General features: G+C 42.0%; 1 protein-coding gene across 2 annotated transcripts in view; it reads right to left on the bottom strand.

Moving 5' to 3' along the window:
• Positions 1 to 20,184, bottom strand: part of DSTYK (dual serine/threonine and tyrosine protein kinase) — a gene marked incomplete at both ends in the record, with an annotated part of 57,713 nt that continues 37,529 nt past the window's right edge. The window contains 10 exons of one of the 2 annotated variants that reach the window (XM_080699595.1): positions 1 to 188; positions 537 to 671; positions 3,007 to 3,121; positions 6,513 to 6,626; positions 8,855 to 8,987; positions 9,422 to 9,578; positions 9,948 to 10,077; positions 11,545 to 11,721; positions 12,277 to 12,360; positions 13,313 to 13,545. In XM_080699595.1, coding sequence (XP_080555721.1) covers positions 1 to 188; positions 537 to 671; positions 3,007 to 3,121; positions 6,513 to 6,626; positions 8,855 to 8,987; positions 9,422 to 9,578; positions 9,948 to 10,077; positions 11,545 to 11,721; positions 12,277 to 12,360; positions 13,313 to 13,545 — 1,466 coding nt within the window. The remainder of the gene's footprint in view (positions 189 to 536; positions 672 to 3,006; positions 3,122 to 6,512; positions 6,627 to 8,854; positions 8,988 to 9,421; positions 9,579 to 9,947; positions 10,078 to 11,544; positions 11,722 to 12,276; positions 12,361 to 13,312; positions 13,546 to 20,184) is intronic. The other variant, XM_080699596.1, reaches the window with a different exon arrangement.

Genomic DNA, 20,184 nt, shown 5'->3' with positions numbered 1-20,184 from the left:
TCAAGTAGAATCATCTAGTCCTCTGTTTGGCCGCTCATAATTTGGCTTGCATAGTCGGTCCATGATGCCCCGGAGCATGGGCTGTACGATGCCCAAGAGCGGCCTCTTAGAGGGGTCACCATCCCAGCAGGCTTCCATCAGCTGCCAGCACTCCTCATCAAATACAGGCAGGCGTTCTGGGCGGGCCCCTAGAGAAAGGTGCACAGAAAGCAGATCAGTCAGTGAGACACGCCCAGCTGGGACTCGGGACACTACGGAGTACAAGGGGCTGTGGCTTCTACTCTAACTATCTATAGTGATGGAAAACTGGATCCCAGTGGCATAGGACATTGAAGAATTGGAAATTTTAAAGAAAAAGGCGTTTTGGGGGTAGCTGAACAGTGTTGCTCAGACGCAAAGGTTTGCCTTAAAATGTCTCTTCCCAGATTCTGTAATGGTCTAAATGTGTATGTGGTCCTGCTATGGAGTGCAAGAGAGGATGACGGGGGCCCTGCTCAAATCCTGGGGAGTCAGGCAGAGCAGTCTGTGGCTCTTACCTCTCCGCACATTGGTCCAGAGATGGTCTTTGCTGGCACATCTCTCAAAGGCCTCAGGGAGCTTGACTGAGCCTGAGCATATATACCAGAAAAGAATCCCGAAAGCGTAGACATCCACAGAATTATCATACTTCCCTACAGCAAGAAAGGATGAAAAGCAATGAGCCAGGGAGGGGAAGGAGCACTGCCCCCACCACTACCTTGCGTCTCAGGTCATCATAGGTTTTTTTTTTTTTCTGTTAACATCCACTGTCTTTTCTAACAACCTTGCCGATAGTCAGGACACATTTATAATGCCCATTTACAAAACAGGACACTATGGCACTGGGAGGTCAAAGCCAGGCACCTGGACCTGATGAAGAAAAAGGTGAGTAGGACTCTTCATTTTCATGAGGCATCTGTAAGATTAATCCTAAAAGGTCACATCAGGAAAATATAGGTAAGAAAAATAGAAGTACTGGACCTGGGACATAAAAGATTTTTAAAGTCAGAAGAGTCTGGATCCAGTGGGCAGCAGGAGGTCATTTTTGTTTAGAGCAGGAGGTGATATGAAGAACATAATATTTTAGGAAGGTAATTCTGACAGCAATAGGGTGGAATGCAACAGAAATGATCAGAGGACTTTAAAGTTAAGTAGTGAAAACAGAGTCATAGTAGGAATAGAAATTTTAAAACAATAACAATGTAGATGTAAAGAAAGAAAAATGATGACTAATTGGTTCAGATATGGGTGGGACTACAGCTCTCCACCTAACTCCTAATCCTGCACGCATCATTTGATGAAGAAAGAGAAATGCTTGAGTACAAACCAAAAGGAACCCAAATGTGTTACAAACCTTGGCTCTCACCAGTACTAATGACTGGCCTGTGATGACCTTTCCATCTTCCCTAACAAAGTCCAACCATTCTCTACCTGCTCTGATTCAAAACCTCGGTTGTCTTTGTCATTCTTTCCTGTTTGCCACTCATATTAATAATAAAACCCTGCCTACTCTTCCTCTGAATTAATCTCAGATCTGTCACTTTTGTTTCAGTATTAATACCTTCCTAATTTGGGAGATAATTAGTACCTCACTGGTCTCCTTATATTTTCTCTCATGCAAATCCCTATACCAACTGCTGCTAAGCTAGTCTTCCATACACATTTTATTTTCATTTCTCTCCTGCTCAAAGGCAGCTCAGAAGCTGCCAGGCAAGGTGGCATAGCCTTGGCAACACAGAGGCTCTCAGCAACCTAGTACGACCCTGTTTCAAAACATACAAAAAATAAATAAAAAGGACTGGAGTATAGCTCAGAGGCAGAATGTCTCTGGGTTCAATCTTCAGTAATACACACACACACACACACACACACACACACACACACACACACCTTGCTTTTTACTTCTCTGCAAGAATTTCACGTTCATTGCATTTATCTCCAAACTTTTCTACCACCATTCCCCAAAAGGATTTCTTTCCTGTTATGCTTATTTCTATTCTGCAATTTTTTTCTCCAGTATTTTCCCCTCTCAGACTAAAGAAATTTCTCTGTTTTATGATAAATTGGTTGGACACTGGAGACAGGAAGACCTAGATTCAAATCCCATGTCCATCTATCTGGTCTCAACTTTATCCAGGAAATGAATATAAAAATGCATCAATACCATCACAGAATTGCTATATTAAATGAAACAAAATATGTAGAAACAAGGGCATACTTAAAGTATACCTCAAAGTATATATTTTTATATTTTTCTGATAATAGGGATTGAACCCAGGGGCATTCTACCTCTGAGCTAGACTCCCTAGTAAAATTTTTGAAAAAGGGTTTTTACTAAGTTGCTGAAGTTAGCCTTGAACCTGTGATCTTCCTGTCTCAGCTTAACAAGTACTGGGGTTATAGGCATGTGCGACTATACCTGGATCAGAGTATATATTTAATAAATGAGTTCCCTTTCCACCTACCAATCTTTCCAGATCTGACTCAAGTTCCACCTGAAATCTCACTTCTAACACAATCCATCAAACATTTCAACCTTCCTTTGTTCCTTTGCCAAACATCAACTGTACATACAGTTCTTAATTTAGCATTATGTCACAGGCTGCCTTACCTGCTTCCCAATTATTTCACCTATTTTGATATATTTCTATGTTACTTGTAAGTTCTTTAATGACACAGGACAGCTGTTTTATAGGAGACATTCGATCAGTGCTGATCAAGTAATTGGATGATTATGGCAGTTATGGCCCAGTGACCTAGAGAGTGGCCAAGAGAACACTTCGTGGTTCCCATCGGCACCTTTCTTTTTCTTTTTCTCTCCTTTATCTCTTCATTTCCCTTCCTGCCTTAGGTTTCTCCTGTTCTGGTTTCTCCTTGCCTGTGTCAGACCTGCCTACAGTACTAGTGCATACCACTTAGCCTCAAAGGTAGCATTCAGGATTAAAGTACTGAGCCCTGCCAAACCCAGTCCCTGCCCTCCAGTCTTACCTGTGAAAAGTTCAGGGGCCATATGGATTGGTGTCCCCACAATGCTACCTGACATCATGGCCTCTGGCTTGCAAAATCCTAAGTCAGTGATCTTGGCACGATTCTGCTTGTCCAGCTGCCAAAAAAGTAGGGGAAGAGTCACCTTATCTCTGATCTAGCACACAGATTCAGTTGTATAACCAAGCCCAAAGGAGGTACCGCAAAGTAGTACTTAATAAATACTGCCTCCCGCTTCCCCATCTCCAGACACATTCCCATTATTTTCTTCCTCACACACTGTGAGCAACCTGATGGCAGGGCTGTTTCTTTCATTTTTATAACCCTGGCACTTAGGATAGTAACTGGCACATATCAGGATCCTCATAAATCTTAGAAGAACGAATAAATGAAGGGCTATGGAAGGACAACTGATGAAAATTTTTCAGCTCTCAACTTCTAACCCCAGGGTTAGAAGTCTTCAAGCACTTGCCTAGGCCCTGAGAACACAGGACCACTAAAAGGAAGGAAGGAAGGAAGGAAGGAAGGAAGGAAGGAAGGAAGGAAGGAAGGAAGGAAGGAAGGAGAAAAAGAAAGAAAGAAAAGAGAAAGAAAAGAAGGAAGGAAGGAAAAATGTGTTCATTTGGCAACCTCTTAGATTTCAGCCTACAATTTTAGGAGATCTTTCCCTTCACTCAAACCACTGTCATCTTTACATATCAATGAAGTGATACCAGAAACATCTTAATTATACTTTAAGATATTTTCTTTCTTTCAGTGCAAATTTCTTTTCTTTTTGCAAATTTCTTTTTTTAAAAATTTTCATGTCTGCCGTGGTAGTGTACACTTGTAATCCCAGTACTTGGGAGGCTGAGACAGGAGGATTGCAGATTCACGGTCAGCCTCAGCAACTTGCAAGGCCCTCCATAACATGATGAAACTCTATTTTAAAATAAGAATAAGCCGGGCGTGGTGGCGCACGCTTGTAATCCCCGCGCTTGGGAGGCGGAGACAGGAGGATCGCGCAGGTTCGAAGCCAGCCACGCGCGCTGGCTTAGGAGACCCTGTTTCTAAATAAAAATATAAAAATAGGTCTGGGAGTGTAGCCCAGAGGTAGAAGGGCTTCCAGGAACCCCAGTACCACCAAAAAAATAAAAAATAAAAAATAAAAATAAAATAAGAATAAAATGGGGCTGAGGCTGTAGCTCAGAAGTAGAATGTCCTGGGTTCTAAATTTTTATTGGTGCATTGAAATCATACATCTTAATGGGATAAAAGACTTGTGGAGACATACATGCAAACATCATCCAATTAGCCCATACCCGATCCCCACACCATTCCTTCCCCATCCCTCCTTCCCATGCTTGGCTTAGTGGTTGACTTTGATATGTTTAAGTACATCATGTGCTTTAGAAAGTTTCCCTCTTCCCCCCTCCCATCCCTTCAGTTAGGTCGCCTTAGTTGCTCCTCTACACACAAAATAATTTCATCAGTGCACTACAGCTGCCCATCACAGTGAGGTTTGTGTGATGAAAACCTGTGCACACACAGTTCTCGGTGCACTGCTTGCACACCCCACCTGCTCCCTCTAGAATATTTTAAAGAGAAGGGCATCAAAAGCCTTATTTTGTGTTGGGTTGGGGTGTGGCTCAGTGGTAGAGCACTTGCCTGGCATGCATGGGGTCCTAGGTTTGATCCCTAGCACCACAAAAAAATAATAAAATATTATTTTTCAAGAGGAATATGTGAAAAAAATTTTAGGTTTCTTTTTTCTTTTCTTCAGTGTTGAGGATTGAACCCAGGGCCTTGTGCATGCCAAGCAAGCACTTACCACCGATCCATGTTTCCAGCCCCAAAGAACGTTTATAATTTATTTATTTTGATAGTTCTAGAGATTGAAGCCAGAGGCATTCTACCTCTAACCTACACCCCCAGACAGTTTTCTTTCTTCCCTCCCTCCTTCCCTCCCTTCCTCCCTCCCTCCCTCCCTCTCTCCCTTCCTCTGAGAATTAAGCCCAGAGGCCTCTAAGCTACACCTCCAGCCTTATTTTTATTCTTTATTTTGAAACAGGGTCTCACTAAGTTACAGAGGGCCTCACTAAGTTTCTGAGGCTGGCCTTGAGTCTGTGATCTTTCCTGTCTCAGCCTTCTAAGTACTGGGACTACAGCATGTGCCACCACACCCAGCCAGTTTTTATTTCTTATTCTGAAACAGGGTCTCATTAAGTTCCTGAGGGTCTCCTTAAGTTGCTGAGACTGGCAACAAACCCGCAATCCTCCTGTCTCAGCTTCCCATGCACTGGGATTATAGGCATGGGCCATGACACCCGGCGCTATTTTACTGTTTAAGGTACAATTATTCAATCTCAACATCTCTGATCAAACCCTAAGCAATAACAAAAACCTGGACTCCTTAAAAATATCAATGCCATAGAGCCAGGCGTGGTGGTGCACACTTGTAATCCCAGTACTTGGGAGGCTGAGACAGGAGGATCGCACAGGTTCAATGCCAGCCTCAGCTACTTAGTGAGGCTCTCAGCAACTCAGTGAGACCCTGTTTCCATAAACTATAAAATAGTTCTGGGAGTATAGCCCAGAGGTAGAAAAGCCCAGTACCACAATACATACATATACATATGTGTATATATATATGTATATGTATATATGTATATATATGTATACCCCATATATATATATATAGATATATCAGTGTCATAAAAGAAAAATAAAAGATAGGAAGACTATTCCAGTTTAAGAAAACTAAAGAAGTATGAAAATAAAATGTACTATATGACACTTGGACCCTGGATCAGATAAACAAATAGACCATATATGAAGCAACTGGATATATTAGGAGAAACTGGAACATATTAATAGAGATTATTATTAAATTTTATATATATATATATATATATATATATATATATATATATTTTTTTTTTTTTTTTTGGTGATACTGGGGTTCCTGGAAACCCTTCTACCTCTGGGATACACTCCCAGACCTATTTTATATTTTTATTTGGAAACAGGGTCTCTTAAGCCAGCGTGGCTGGCTTCGAACCTGTGCGATCCACCTGTCTCCACCTCCCAAGCGCAGGGATTACAAGCGTGCACCACCACACCCAGCTTAAATAACAATATTTTATCAATGATAAATTTCTTGGGTGTCATAATGACATTTTTATTATGTAGAAGACTGCTGATTTTCTTAGATGATACATGCTAAAGCACTTAGAGATGAAGGATTATCTGCAACTTACGTTCGTATAGTTCAAGAAGTTTGTGTATGCGTGTGCATGTGAGTGTAGAGAGAGAGAAAGAGTGAGAATGTGAGTGAGGATGCTAAGAGAAAGACACAGTCTAGGTGAAGGACATATGGGTCTTTACTGTACTGTAAAGACATATGGGTCTTTTTACTTTGCGGTCAGGTTAAACATTTTTCAACAGTGTAGAAGCAAAAAGCCTATGTGACATAAGGGAGATCTATGATGAAACCCGGCTTATCATCTGGGCAAATCGCTCTTACTTACCAGCACATTTTTCAGCTTGATATCTCGATGGACAAGCCCCTGGCTGTGTAGGAAGCGGATTCCCTCCACCACATCTAGTGCTATCTGCAAACGCGTCTCCAGGGCCAGCCCAGCCTGAGGGAGACAAAAGCACTCACTTGTTACAACAGGCCAACTCCTGGTCCAACTTACTTGAACCACCCTAGACGTCCTTCAGTGAGGAACTCAGGACTGACTACGCCAGGGCACATAGGAAGAAAAGCCGAATGGAAAAAAAGGGGAAGGGGAAACCGCTAATGGAGAGAAGTGGAGGCAACACAAGGAAGAGCCATCTAGAAAGGACGCAGAGCCAGATAAACCCGAGCAGGCTGCGGGGCCAGCTGACAACCGCAGCTACGAAGAGTGGGGCGGCCAGCCTCAGGGGCCCATCTCCAGCCTCTGAGTAAGGCGACCATTCAGGCAGACTCACCTCACTGCTTTATAGGCCTGGTTAGCCCAGGTTTTATTTTATGGCTTCAAATACCAAAGTCATACATATTACTTTAATTTGGGGTCTCCTGAATTCTGGAAAATGTATTGCTGTAGTCTACTTGTAGAAAAGCATCAGACACTGCTGGGCTTGACTCCTCTCAGATGCAGAGGGAATACCACTTGGAAAGCCACCTTCTTCCTCACATTGCTCGCTCAGGACTCCTAGAAGCATTGTAAAGGTGTCCTCTGCCCTGCTCAGGAAGCATCTCTATGCACTTGCACAAGAGGATCTGAGAGAAGGGGCCTGGCCAGGTACTCTGAGGTCAGCTTTTCTCTCCTACTCAGCTCCAGTGTAAGGAACAAACGATAGAAGTCTTGCTAATTCCCTTTGGTGGCATTAACATCTGTGGGGGTGGAGGGGTGCTGGGGACTGAACCCAGAGATATTCCACCTCCAAGCTATGCACTCAACCCTTTTTATTATTTTTTTATTTTGAAATAGGGTCTTGCTAAGTTGCTGAGAGTCTCAGTAAAATTGCTACGGCTGTTCTCAAACCTGAAATCCTCCTGTCTCAGCCTCCCAGTAGGACTACAAGCGTGTGCCACCATGCCCAGCCTCTGGTGGTGGTTGCTTTAGAAGAGGGAAATCCAATATCCAGCTGAGGGTTTCGTCTTCACTCATATAAATCCTTCCGTGGTATTACCCAATTCAAAATAATCAAGACCATACAAGTGACATGTGCACTAAGCCTTCTAGCTTATTTCTTTTTTAAAGGGGTTCTTTTTTTTTTGGTCTTTTTTGGAACCGGGATCGAACCCAGAGTGCCACACCTGCAAAGCAGGTGCTTTGCCACGGAGCTACATCCCGGCCCCCCACTAAACCTTTTGATGGCTTATGTTAGTATTTATAGACTGTGGAGCTTCTCATTGTCTACAACAAATTTGAACTATATGAAAATTCTTTTATTATGTGTGTGTGGCACCGGGGATTTAACCCAAGGGCATTCTACCTCCAAGATGCACCACCGGCCGTATTTTATTTTTTGTTTAGAAACAGGGTCTCTTGCTAGGTTGCTGAGAATCTCACTACATTGCTCAGGCTGTCTTCGAACCTGTGATCCTCCTGTTTCAGCCTCACAAGTACTGGGATTACAGTTGTATACCACCATGCCTAGTTTCTATGGAAATTCTTTTCACATCCTGATAATGTTCTCAACATTTTGTTGCATTACTCCCAGAATGCTGCTCCAACAAACATGGCTAGTGTCCTCACTGGCCTTCAAATGCACCAGGCATTAATTATACTGGTCCTTGCACATGGTAGGGTCTCTTCTCCCCAACTGCCCATCAGAACACAGGTGTTAAACTCCACATCTTTGTGAAATGTTCACTGACTACAAAAGCTCCTACAAAGTTCACTCCCCTGAAAGCTCCTGGAAATTATACTTTTATTAAATATATACTTAATACTATATTGTTATGGTACTTAATATATTAAGTTATGGTACTTATGGGCATTATACAAAGTACTCACTGACATATACCATTTGGATAAGCAAAAACTATTTCATCTACTGAAAGCAAAAAAAAAAGAAAAGAAAGGAGAGCAGAGTTACAGAAAACTTTCCTGCTCCTCTAAGGACTCTAGATTTTCACGACTACCACCAGATGTCAAAGCTGATATATGTAGATTATTCTGGATATACAATGAGGTAAAATATAGGCTCTGAGACATTCTTAAGGTTTTTTGGAAATAAGTGAAATAAAGCCTGATCACTCCAACAATCGCTTAGGCAAGCAAGAGGCTGAATAAGCAGCAAAGGATGAAAATGCACACCGGCAGCAGAGGCTCTGGCTCCCAGCGGGTCTCCTGCCCTCCTTGCCAAGCCTCACCTTCAACCCCGTGTAGAGGTCCCGGTGGAGCCGCTCCATGATGAGGAGCACAGCAATGCTGGAGCCGCCGCCATAGTTGTAGTCAATGACTGAACCATGAAGATCCACCAGTCGCTCATGCTTTGGCAGAGACCTGTAGGAAGCAGAGAGGTCTGAGCTATGATACCTGGGCTCTGATCTTGCCTGACCTGCCAGAATGTAGGAGGAAAAGCCTCAGGCTCATGCTTAGCTTAGGTCCAGAGGGAATGGCCCTTAGTGCAGGCAAGAGCAAGAGAATGGCCTCTATGCCAAGAACAAAGAACCACAGGATCTAAACACTGGTAAGCCGCGATGACTATGGAAGAGAGTGAAATGAAACGAGGAGTGAGGAGTCTAAGAAATGACAGTGTTAGGGAAAGAACAAGCAGAGAGAGTACAGGTCTGTGCCGTGCCCACAAAAATTAGTCTACAGTGTTCTGAAACCGAGGCATGGAGAGACAGGGAGTGCGGCATCCCTGCTTTAGCACTCACGCATTCCAGGCTTCTGGCCTATTCTCTGGATCTTTACCACAGAGATGAAGGACTCACCTCATGTAGTGAAACTCCAAAGCCAGATCATTCCAGTGCTTCTCATCTGGAGGGACAACTGACTTGAGGGCACAAGGAAAGTGTCCCCCCCAGTTGTCACACAGGTACACCACACCATACTGGCCTCGGCCCAGTTCCTGTCCCAGTTTAGGTTTACCTATAAGGTATAGAGACAGAAAAAATGCAAGAGGGATGAGAACTTACTGTGCAACCTCTGTAAAATGCTTAGATGTACACCTGCCTAGAGCAAGGAAGTCATAATCATGTCAGGGGAAGAAAAAATTTAAGCCAGTAGAAAGAAACTGGTATACTGAAAATAAACTTTGGTAATTTTAACATGTTACTTAAACTATATAAATAGTAGCACCAAACAAACTTCAGGAAGGCAAAAATCACATCAGTAAGTGCTTAGGCAGCTTTCCAAGGAAGCAGGTTGAAACACTGGGATTCTTAGAGTCCAGAAATAAGAGTGCCAGGATCCTAAGCCCTCTTTCAATTTACTTGGAAAAAAAGAGCAAGGACTCACGATGCAGCAAGACATCCTGTAAAGAACGACTCTCCAGAGAAAGGCGCGCCAAGCGGGGGGCGTGATCTTTCCGAACTTTCAGCCACAAATCTTCCGTTTTCTCCAGCCGGCCTGAGTGGCCAGCTTCCAGCTAGGAAGAAAACAGAAAAACATATGACTTATCCAGCCCTTAGCCTCAGCTTCATCTGTTTTACAGGAATAGTAATGCCTATCGCATATAGATACAATTGTGAGAATTAAATAACATGTATCTGCATATAGATACAATTGTGAGAATTAAATAACATGTATCTGCTAGGCGTGGTGGTGTACTCTTGTAATCCCAGTACTCAAGAGGCTGAGACAAGTACTCAAGAGGCTGAGACAGGAGGATCACAGTTTGTGGCCAGCCTCAGCTACTTAGTGAGGCTCTTTGCAACTCAGTGAGACCCTGTTTCAAAATAAAGAATAAAAAATAGGGCTGGGGATGTAGCTCAGAGGTAGAATGCCCCTGGGTTCCATGCCCAGTACCACACACACAAAAAAAAAAACCATGTATCTGACATGTTTGGCACAATTGACTGGTACACAACAGACTCTCGATAAACAGTATTTTTCCTCTTAAGTCCATAATCGCATCTGTCTTCTCTCTCAACACACATAACACACTCATTATGTGAGGCAAATGATCTCACATCTATGAACTAGCACAGAAGTTGGAAAGTCATCCCTTTCTGCTATCCAGTCCTAAAACATTATATAAACTTACACAAAATTCCTATTCCTTTTTATTTTCTTTCAGAACAGGACTGAACCCAGTGGTGCTCTACCACTGAGCTATGACCCCAGCTGTTTTTATCTTTTACTTTGAGACAGATCTCGCTAAGCTGCGTAGGCTGGCCTTGAATTTGGGCTCTTCCTGCCTCAGCTCCCAAGTAGCTAGGATTACAGGTGCTGGCCAAAACACTGGGCCTTCTCCTCTAGTTCTTGTCTCATTCAGAAAATGAAGATAAATTGAGTTCCTCGCACTCTCCCTAGAGTTAGAAAAATATCCACATAAAAAATTCATTCAGCCGGTCGTGGTGGCGCATTCTTGTAATCCCCACGGTTGGGAGGCTGAGACAGGAGATTCGCACAGGTTCAAAGCCAGCCTCAGCTACTTAGTGAGGCTCTCAGCAACTTAGTGAGACCCTGTTTCCAAATAAAATATAAAATAGGTCTGGGAGTATAGCCCGGAGGTAGAAAGCCCCTGGGTTCCACCCCCAGTACCACACACACACAAAAAATTAATTCATGAAGCTTCTTATAAGTTATACTCAAACAAATAGAAAGAATACAACTTTCAGCAACCTAGTGAAAACCTGCTTCAAAACATAAATAAATAAATAAATAAATAAATAAATAAATAAATAAAATAGGGCTGGTGGTGTAGCTTGGAGGTAGAATGCCCCTGGGTTTAATCCCCTGTACCAAAATCAAGAAAGGAAGGAAGGGAGGAAGGGAAGAAGAAAGGGAAGGCCTTTTAAAAGATGATATGGGGCACAGAGAGCAAAATATTCCCCTCTTATGAGGCTCTTCTTGGCTTATTCCAGCTGCATCTCCTCCCTTACATACCAACCTGCCTCAGGGAGGCTGCAAAAGCCTCATGAGAACTATTGAGCCGAGTCCGGAACTGGCTGCAAATGCTCTTGGCCAGCTTGGAGGCACTGAGGCTCTCAATGGCTTCTTGGGCCACCTTCCTCTTCCACTCTAGAGTGATGGCAGGTGGGCTCACCCACGTGATGCGCTGGATGATCTGCCAAGATGAGGACAGTGAGATCGCTGAGAGATGGAAAAAGGAATGACGGCCCCAACAACACCCTTCCTCTTCTGGGTTGCCCAGACATTAGGAGCAGGCTCTTAAGACAGGAGCCATATGAAGTCCATGGTTCCTCTCCAGTTCAGAGAGGCATCAAAGAACACGAGGCCTAGTCTACCTGTTTGCAAACTCGCAGTACATTACATTCAGTATCAGGAAGTGTCTGAACCAGAAGCAGTAAATAGCTCTACATAAAAGGCAGGTCCATTTCCAGAGTAAGAAGCATACTTTCGGCCTCTGAGTAGAAGAATATGAAGAAACTAGTGAGGTGGACCCTCACAGCTTTGTGACGTATCATTTAAACCTGCCACTTTGAGAACTGAAGGCAGCACTGTCAATAATTGGCAATCGGCAGTTCTCACAGGCAAGCAAACCAGAATGCAAGTCCACCTTATCATAGCAGCAGATCCTACATCATCTGTTCTCTAATGAAAAGACCAGGTTCACATGAGCCAATGAGGGGCTGAAACTTTTCCTAAGCAACTCCCATACCTGCTTGATTTGCTCCCACAGCATCCTTGTAACCGAGGACCCTGAATGAAATGTGACTTCAACATGATAGGCGGCATTTAAGATCTAAAGAAAACATACAAAAGAAAACATGAAGCCGGGAGTGGTGGCGCATACTTGTAATCCCAGTACTTGGGAGGCTGAGACATACTTGTAATCCCAGTACTTGGGAGGCTGAGACAGGAGGATCGCAGGTTCACAGCCAGCCTCAGCTACTTAGTGAGGCCCTCTACAACTTAGTGAGACCTTGTTTCAAAAAAGAATAAAAAATAGGGCTGGGGGTATAGTTTGGAGGAAGAATGCCCCTGGGTTCCATCCCTCTTTACAAAAAAAAAAAAAATGCCCCTGCGTTTTAAAGAGGCTCCATCCTCCCCTATTCCATACCCTCTGATTGGTCACCTTAGTTGCTTCACTATAGGGCCCTTTCTATAGCTCAACCTCTTCCTGTTGCCCCTTTCCTCCTAGTTATTGCTGATTAGGGGAAGCATCTGGTTTTAATTTTCTGCGATATTTCTCTGTGCATGCCACGTTGCAAGTACCGATCCCACTCTTGATGGCCTTAGTAGTGGCCTGGCTACTGGATGATGTGTGCTTGTATATCCTCTCAAGTCTTGTATTCCAATGTGATGTATGATTACAATGTACCAATAAAAATAAATTTTAAAAAATGCCCCAAGTAGAATGACTATTTCAAAAATGCAATAACTAACATTTACTTCAATAACATAGCCCAGTCTCAACATTCCCAACTTTGTCCCTCAAGAGCTATATAGAGTCAACTCAGGTTGATCATCTACTTTGTGACTTGTCATTTTACTTTGTTTTCATGTTTGTCTGCTGTAATTTTACAGCTCACCAGCACCTCCCACAGGCAATGATCATATAAAAGAAATCAAAACAAAATTCAAACTGGATTGGAAAAACTTGAAATTCTTGGCTGGTTTGAAGTTGGGCCTGTATGTGAATTATTCCATGTTTTATCTGTGACACAGTATTTTGGCCACCATTGTTTGCATACCTGTTTGAGATAATTACTGGTGATGTGAACTGAGACATCCTGGGACTTCTCTAGACTCTGCAAACACCGTTCCAGGGTTCCGACGAAGCTCTCACGAAGGTAATCCACTGAGCTGATCAGCTTGTTTGCCACAGCCTGGTTGAGGCGGGAGATGATGAGCTCCTGGATCTGTCGGATGCAGCATTTGATTTCTCTGGTGCCCACTGGTTCTCCATTCTCAGGAACAATGACATCTGTGGAGGCAGAGAAATTAGCTATTTAGCTGTGAGGAAAAGGGCAAGCACATTATATAAAGGCATCTCCCAAGTCAGAACCAATAAACTACCATGATGATGGCTACAAAAGATATAGTTAGTTGATGAACTCTGACCCTCAGCATGATCAGGGGCCATATAATGCTCAACTACTTAAGGCAGCTGATCCTGAGGAGGATTGATTGTGTATAAAACCATCCTGTTAACTTATTAACTTTCATGTTGCACTTATAGGAGGGAAGGAATAACACTTATTACATGAAAAATATTTAAAAGGCACAATAATAAGGATTTTTTTTTTGGTACTGGGGATTGAAACCAGGATCATTCTACCTCTGAGTCACATCCTCCGCCCTATTTTTTATGTTCAAACCTCTCACAAGGTGGCTGAGAGTCTCCCTAAATTGCTGAGGCTGGTCTTGAACCTGCAATACTCCTACGTCAGCCAATAATAAGCATTCCAGCCTACTGCACTATAATTTCATCTGCACATTAACTTTACCAGTGGGTACTACTGGTTATATACTATGTATCAGGAAAGAGCCTCAGAGAGAAGACAAAGTAGGCCTCTGGAAGGGGATGGTACAGTTAGGAAGTGATACAGCTAGCATTTGAACCCAAAGCTCACTGACTCCTTGTAAAAATTCTCACTCCCTAGCATATAAGAATCCAGGAGTCAGAAATTTTGTCCAATCAATAATTACTAAATAAATGAAAAGTAAAACTCAGCCGGGTGTGGTGGCGCACGCTTGTAATCCCAGCATTCGGGGGGCTGAGACTGGAGGATCGCAGTTCACGGACAGCCTCAGCTACTTAGTGAGGCCCTCTGCAACTCAGTGAGACCCGGTTTCAAAATAAAGAATAAAAAATAGAGCAGGGGGGTGTAGCTCGGAGGTCGAATGCCTCTGGGTTCCATCTCCAGACCCGCAAAAAAAAAAAAAAGTAAAACTCACTTGTCCCTACCATGCCACCACCTCTCAAAATTAAAAAAAAAAAAGTATTTTGTAAGCCAGAGGACATAAAAAAGAAATTTTAAAAAGATATGTTCATTCATAGAATGACTCTCTCAAGTCTATTGGTGGAGACTTAAATTAGTATCACCCCTTCAGAGAAAATCTGGAAATATCTATCAAAAAAAATTTTTTTGTTGTTTTTTGCAGTACTGGGGATGGAATTCAGGGGCATTCTACCTCGGAGCCACACCCAGCCCTATTTTTTTTTTTAATTCTTTATTTTGAAACAGAGTCTCATTGAGTTGCAAAGGGCCTCTCTAAGTAGCTGGGGCTGTCCTCAAACCATGATCCTCAGGTCTCAGCCTCCAAAATGCTGGGATTACAAGTGTGCACCACCATGCCCAGCTTCTAAAAAATTTTAAGCCAACCAATCAATTAAAAAATCTACGTACCTTTTGACCTATTCTGCTTCTAGGAATTGTTTTTCTAGAAATATATCTTTATAAATCTCAAATAAATACATGTGCAATTATGATCAATAAAGTACAATTTTAAAATACAAAGAAAAAAGGAAACAGCTTAAATGTCTATCAATAGGGGACTAGTTTAAAAGATTAAGATTATTGGTGTGGCCAGTAATTCCAGTACTTGGGGAGGTTGAGATAAGAATGTCACAGGTTCAAGAATAGCCTCAGCAATGTAGTGAGATTCTCAGCAACCTAGTAAGACCTTATTTATTTATTTATTTATTTATTTATTTATTGGTGGTACTGGGGTGCCTGGAAGCCCTTCTACCTCCGGGCTACACTCCCAGACCTATTTTATATTTTTTATTTATTTGGAAACAGGGTCTCTTAAGCCAGCGAGGCTGACTACGAACCTGTACGATCCTCCTGTCTCTACCTCCCAAGCGTGGGGATTATAAGCATACACCACCACACCCGGCTAGTAAGACCCTATTAAAAAAAAATAAGCCTGGAGGTGTAGCTCAGAGGTAGAACAGGCTGGGTTCAATTCCTAGTATCAAAAAACAAACAAACAAGCAACAACAACAACTACACACAAAAAAAGATAATTCCATTAGAAGAAGCTAGATTTTAGCTGGGCATGGTAGTGCACACTTGTAATCCTAGCATTCTGGAGGCTGAGACCAGAGGATCTCAATTTGCAGACAGCCTCAGCTACTTAGTGAGGCCCTTTGCAACTCAGTGAGATCCTATTTCAAAATAAAGAATTAAAAATAGGGCTGGGGGGTGTGTGTAGCTCAGAGGTAGAATGTTCCTGGGGTCCATCCCCAGTGCCACCAAATAAATAACTAATAAAAAAGACTGAAAAATAGGGCTGAAGATGTAGCACAGAGGTAGAATGCCCCTGGGTTCCATTTCCAGTGAAGATGAAGGAGGAGAAGGAGAAGGAGGAGAAGAACTACTACTACTACTACTACTACTACTACTACTACTACTACTACTACAGGAAGCAGCAGCAGCAGCCAGATTTGTATTTTATGGAAAACTCTCCCAAAGATATACATTAAAAAGGCAAATCAGCAAGGTGCAAAAGAACCTACGAAGAGAACAGGATAGGCACATGTAGTGTTTTTGTATCTTTGAATTATATTATTCGATTTTATTTTATTTGTTCAGGGGATTGAACTCAAGGGTGCTCTACCACTAAGCTATATCCCCAGTCTTTTTAATACTTTATTTTGAGACATGACCTTGCTAAATTGCTAAGACTGGCTCAAATTTACAATCCTCTTGCCTTAGCTTCCCAAGTCACTACGCTTACAGGTGCACATCACCTACTTTTTTTTTTTTTTTGTACTGGAAATTGAACCCTGAGGCATTCTACCTCTGACCTAAACCCCTAGTCCTTTTTATTTATTTTTTTAATCTGAAACAGGATCTTGCTAAATTGTGAGGGGGCTTGCTAAGTTTCTCAGACTGGCCTAAAACCTGCAATCTTCTTCTCTCAGCCTCCCAAGTAGTGGGATTACAGCATGTACTACTGTGCCTGACAAATTCTTATCTTTTAAAAACACAAGTTGGTTTTTTTTTTTTTTTTTTTTTAGGTTCTGGGGATTAAAACCAGGGACATGGGGACTTCCGGGAAGATGGCGACCGAGAAAAGCGGGGCTTAAGAGTCCCGCTAACAACCAATCTCCATTACCACAAAAAGAGCGCCTTTCATAGCCAGAAAACACCATCACCAGAAAAACAAAAGAACCACCAGGCTCCAGAGAGAAAGCGGACTGAGAACAGAGCTCAGGGCCACAGAGGAGACACACGCGCCCGAGGACGCGGCAGCAGCGCCATACTGCCGGCGGCAGCGGCGAACTCAGCGGACGGCTACAGCAAGCCGAGGTGAGCCGATGCGGAACAGCCAGGCGGGATCTTTCGGCGCAGACAGCATTTAAAGCTCCCAGTGGCTGAGCTCAGCACATGCTGCAGGGATTCAGAGTGGAAATCAAAACCAGAGAAGAAAAAATACGCCAGCCTCATGGTCGAGGGCGTGGCAGAGGCGCCATATTGCCACCGACGGCGGCAGAAGCAGTGAATTCACCGAGTCCAGTACAGCTACATCTACGTACTCAAGAACAGTGAGTCAAATTGCGGGCCACAGAGGAGAAATCCCAGTATTGTGCCTCCTGGGACTTGACCCAGTGAGGGAGTGGTGGTGGCAGAGATATCACACCATAGGAGAGCGTGCAACCTGGCACCCCCCATAGTTTAAAGCAGCCTCTATCGACTCCCTGGGTCGGAGACTCTGTGATACAACCCAGTAAAGGAGTGGTAGGGTCTGAGATAATACAGACTCGAGATCCAGAGCACCTTAAGTGAAGCCATAGTGACCCAAGGGAAGAACCCAGAGAAGGCACAAACCTCCGAAATCATGGGAAAGAGGAATAACACTGAAGTAATGAATGTGCACAACCCCACAACATCAGAACCTGATAAAACAGAAAATCAGAGATTTCTAGAAGATCAAATCAGGAAAATAATTGTAGAAATAATAGAGGTGCTTCGAAAAGAACTCAGAGAGAGCCAAAAAGAGATAAAGGATGCAATTAATGAAGTAAAGGCCTCAATTCAAAGCACAAACAACCGATTAGAACACATGGAGAACAGAATCTCGCTCTTAGAAGATGAGCAATCCAAAAATGAATGCATAGTTTCTAATCTAGAAAAAGATATCCAACAGCAGGAATCTGATATTGAAGAAATATGGGCCCATCTTAAGAGAGCTAACCTAAGAATAATTGGAATAGAGGAGGGAAAAGAAAGTGATACCAAAGGGATCAACAATCTCTTCAAGGAAGTAATAGCAGAAAATTTTCCAAATATAGAGCAAGAGGTTGATACACAGATCCAGGAAACTTATAGAACTCCCTTTAGACAGGATCCGAGAAGAGGATCCCCACGCCATATAATTGTCAAAATGACCAATGTGGAAGCCAAGCAGAGAATCTTTAAGGCAACAAAAACAAAGGGCCAAGTGACATTCAGAGGCAAACCAATTAGAATCACTCCAGACTTCCCAAACCAAGTCATGAGAGACAGAAGGGCTTGGAGTAACATATTCCAAACTCTGAAAGAAAACAACTTCCAGCCAAAAATTTCCTATCCAGCAAAACTTTCTATCAAATTAGATGGAGAAATAAGAAGCTTCCATGACAAACAGAAACTGAAGGAATTTATGTCTTCAAAACCAGCGCTAGAGAAAATACTCAAAGAGATTAACTACAAAGAAGAAATAGGTAACACTCACCAGAACCAGAGAAACAAGAGTTTCCATCCAACAGACAACTAAGATTGGTTATCTGTGGAGATTCATTATTTATGTTAGTCTTTTACCTATCTCTAAATTGTATTGTTTGCCTTTATTGTTGTTAATTTTTAGGATTTCTAGTTGGAATATTAATATACCTTCAGATATAGCATTTGGAAATATTTTATCCAATTCTATTAGTAACTTTTAACTCTGTTTACATTGTCTTTGGATATACAATATTTTCTTTTATTTTTTAGGGAGTTTGTATATTCTTCTGTTGCCTGTGCCATTGAAATCATATCCAAGAAATCACTGCCAATTTCAATGTTGTGAGGTTTTATGACCCAGATTTTCTCCTAAAAGTTTATAGTCTTAAGATTTATATTTAGGTCTTTTATCTAGTTTGAGTTAATACTTGTATGTGGGATTAGGTAAGGGTCCAATTTTATTCTTTTCCATGTAATTATTATTTTTCAACAATATTTAGTTAAAAGATTATTATTTCCACCACCAAATGTTCGTGGAAACCTTGTCAAAAATAACTTGACAATATAGGGAAGAAGTTAGCTCTAGGCTTGTATTTAACTCCAACGGTCTATATATATGCCTTTAGAACAGTACTACACTGTTTCAATTATTATAGCTTTATATGGTTTGAAATCAGAAAATATACATCTTCTAGCTTTGTTTTTGCTTCGAGATTGTTTTGGGTATCTAGAGTCCATATTCCATATCAGGATAGATTTTTTTCTGAAAAATAAATATATGATAGTTTCACCTAAAAAAAAGAAAAAAATATTCTCTGGTAAGAAAGAAAGCAAAAAGAAATATTGAAGTGTTATCTTTAAGTCATCAAAAGCTTGGTATCAGACAAATGAAACTGTTATGTGAGATTATCATTTTTAATTTTGGATAAATTGCTATAATACTAGATGTCAACCACTAAGCCAAGCATGGGAGGGAGGGATGGGGAGAGAATGGGGTGGGGATCGGGTGGGGGCTGACTGGGCGATGTGTGCATGTATGTCTACAAAAGTTTGTATCCCACTATGATGTATGAATACAGTGCACCAATAAAATAAAATTTAAAAAAAAAAAACCAGGGACATTACACTACCAAGCTACACCCTCAGCTCTTTTATTATTCTTTATTTTGAAACAGTTGTAGAGGGCCTAACTAAGTAACTGAGGCTGGCCATGAACCTGTGATCCTCCTATCTCAGCCTCCCAAGTACTAAGATTACAATTGTGTGCCATGATACCCTGCTTAAAAACAATAAGTATACTATAAAATATGTATATCATGTCTACCAATGTGCATGTATTGCCTTTATTTAAAAAAAAAACAGAAATACATGGTAGCTCTCTTTTAAATCTATTTATCATTGTTTCAAGAGCACCAGGAAAGTCTTAGAACAAGATGAGAACCAGATATAAGTTGTGTCTAATACAGAGCCATCTAGGGAAGCAGATCCGCAATGTAATTAATAAAGTCAGACATGTGGTCTTCTTGTTCCCAGTGACTCCTACCTCTCTATAGCTAATTACTACATCCCAGGTACCAAATATGTATGCCTGTAAAGATAATAAAATATTTCCTGCCCAACCTCTCTGCCCAAACCTCCATCCATCATGTGCACTATGGTCCCAGCACTGGTGCTCCATTATCCTTAACTAAGTGTTGAGAAGACTTCTCAGGATTTCCACTGCAAGTGAGAATTTCTCAGCCACTCCTCCCTACGGTGGGAATTCACCAAAGATGTACCTTAGTTCATCTTTTCAAAGCCTTATAAGATATCAGGCATCCCATCATTGCTAAAGTCAATTATATTTCTTTTGTATTTAAAATGTGGTATAGCTAAAGACCATTATTTACAAACTCATTCATTCTCCA

This window comes from Muscardinus avellanarius (assembly GCF_963383645.1).
Source record: "Muscardinus avellanarius genome assembly, chromosome: 7".
NCBI classification, from domain to species: Eukaryota; Metazoa; Chordata; class Mammalia; order Rodentia; family Gliridae; genus Muscardinus; species Muscardinus avellanarius.
Note: the sequence above shows the minus strand (reverse complement) of the source record. Positions and strands in the feature narration are given on the sequence as shown.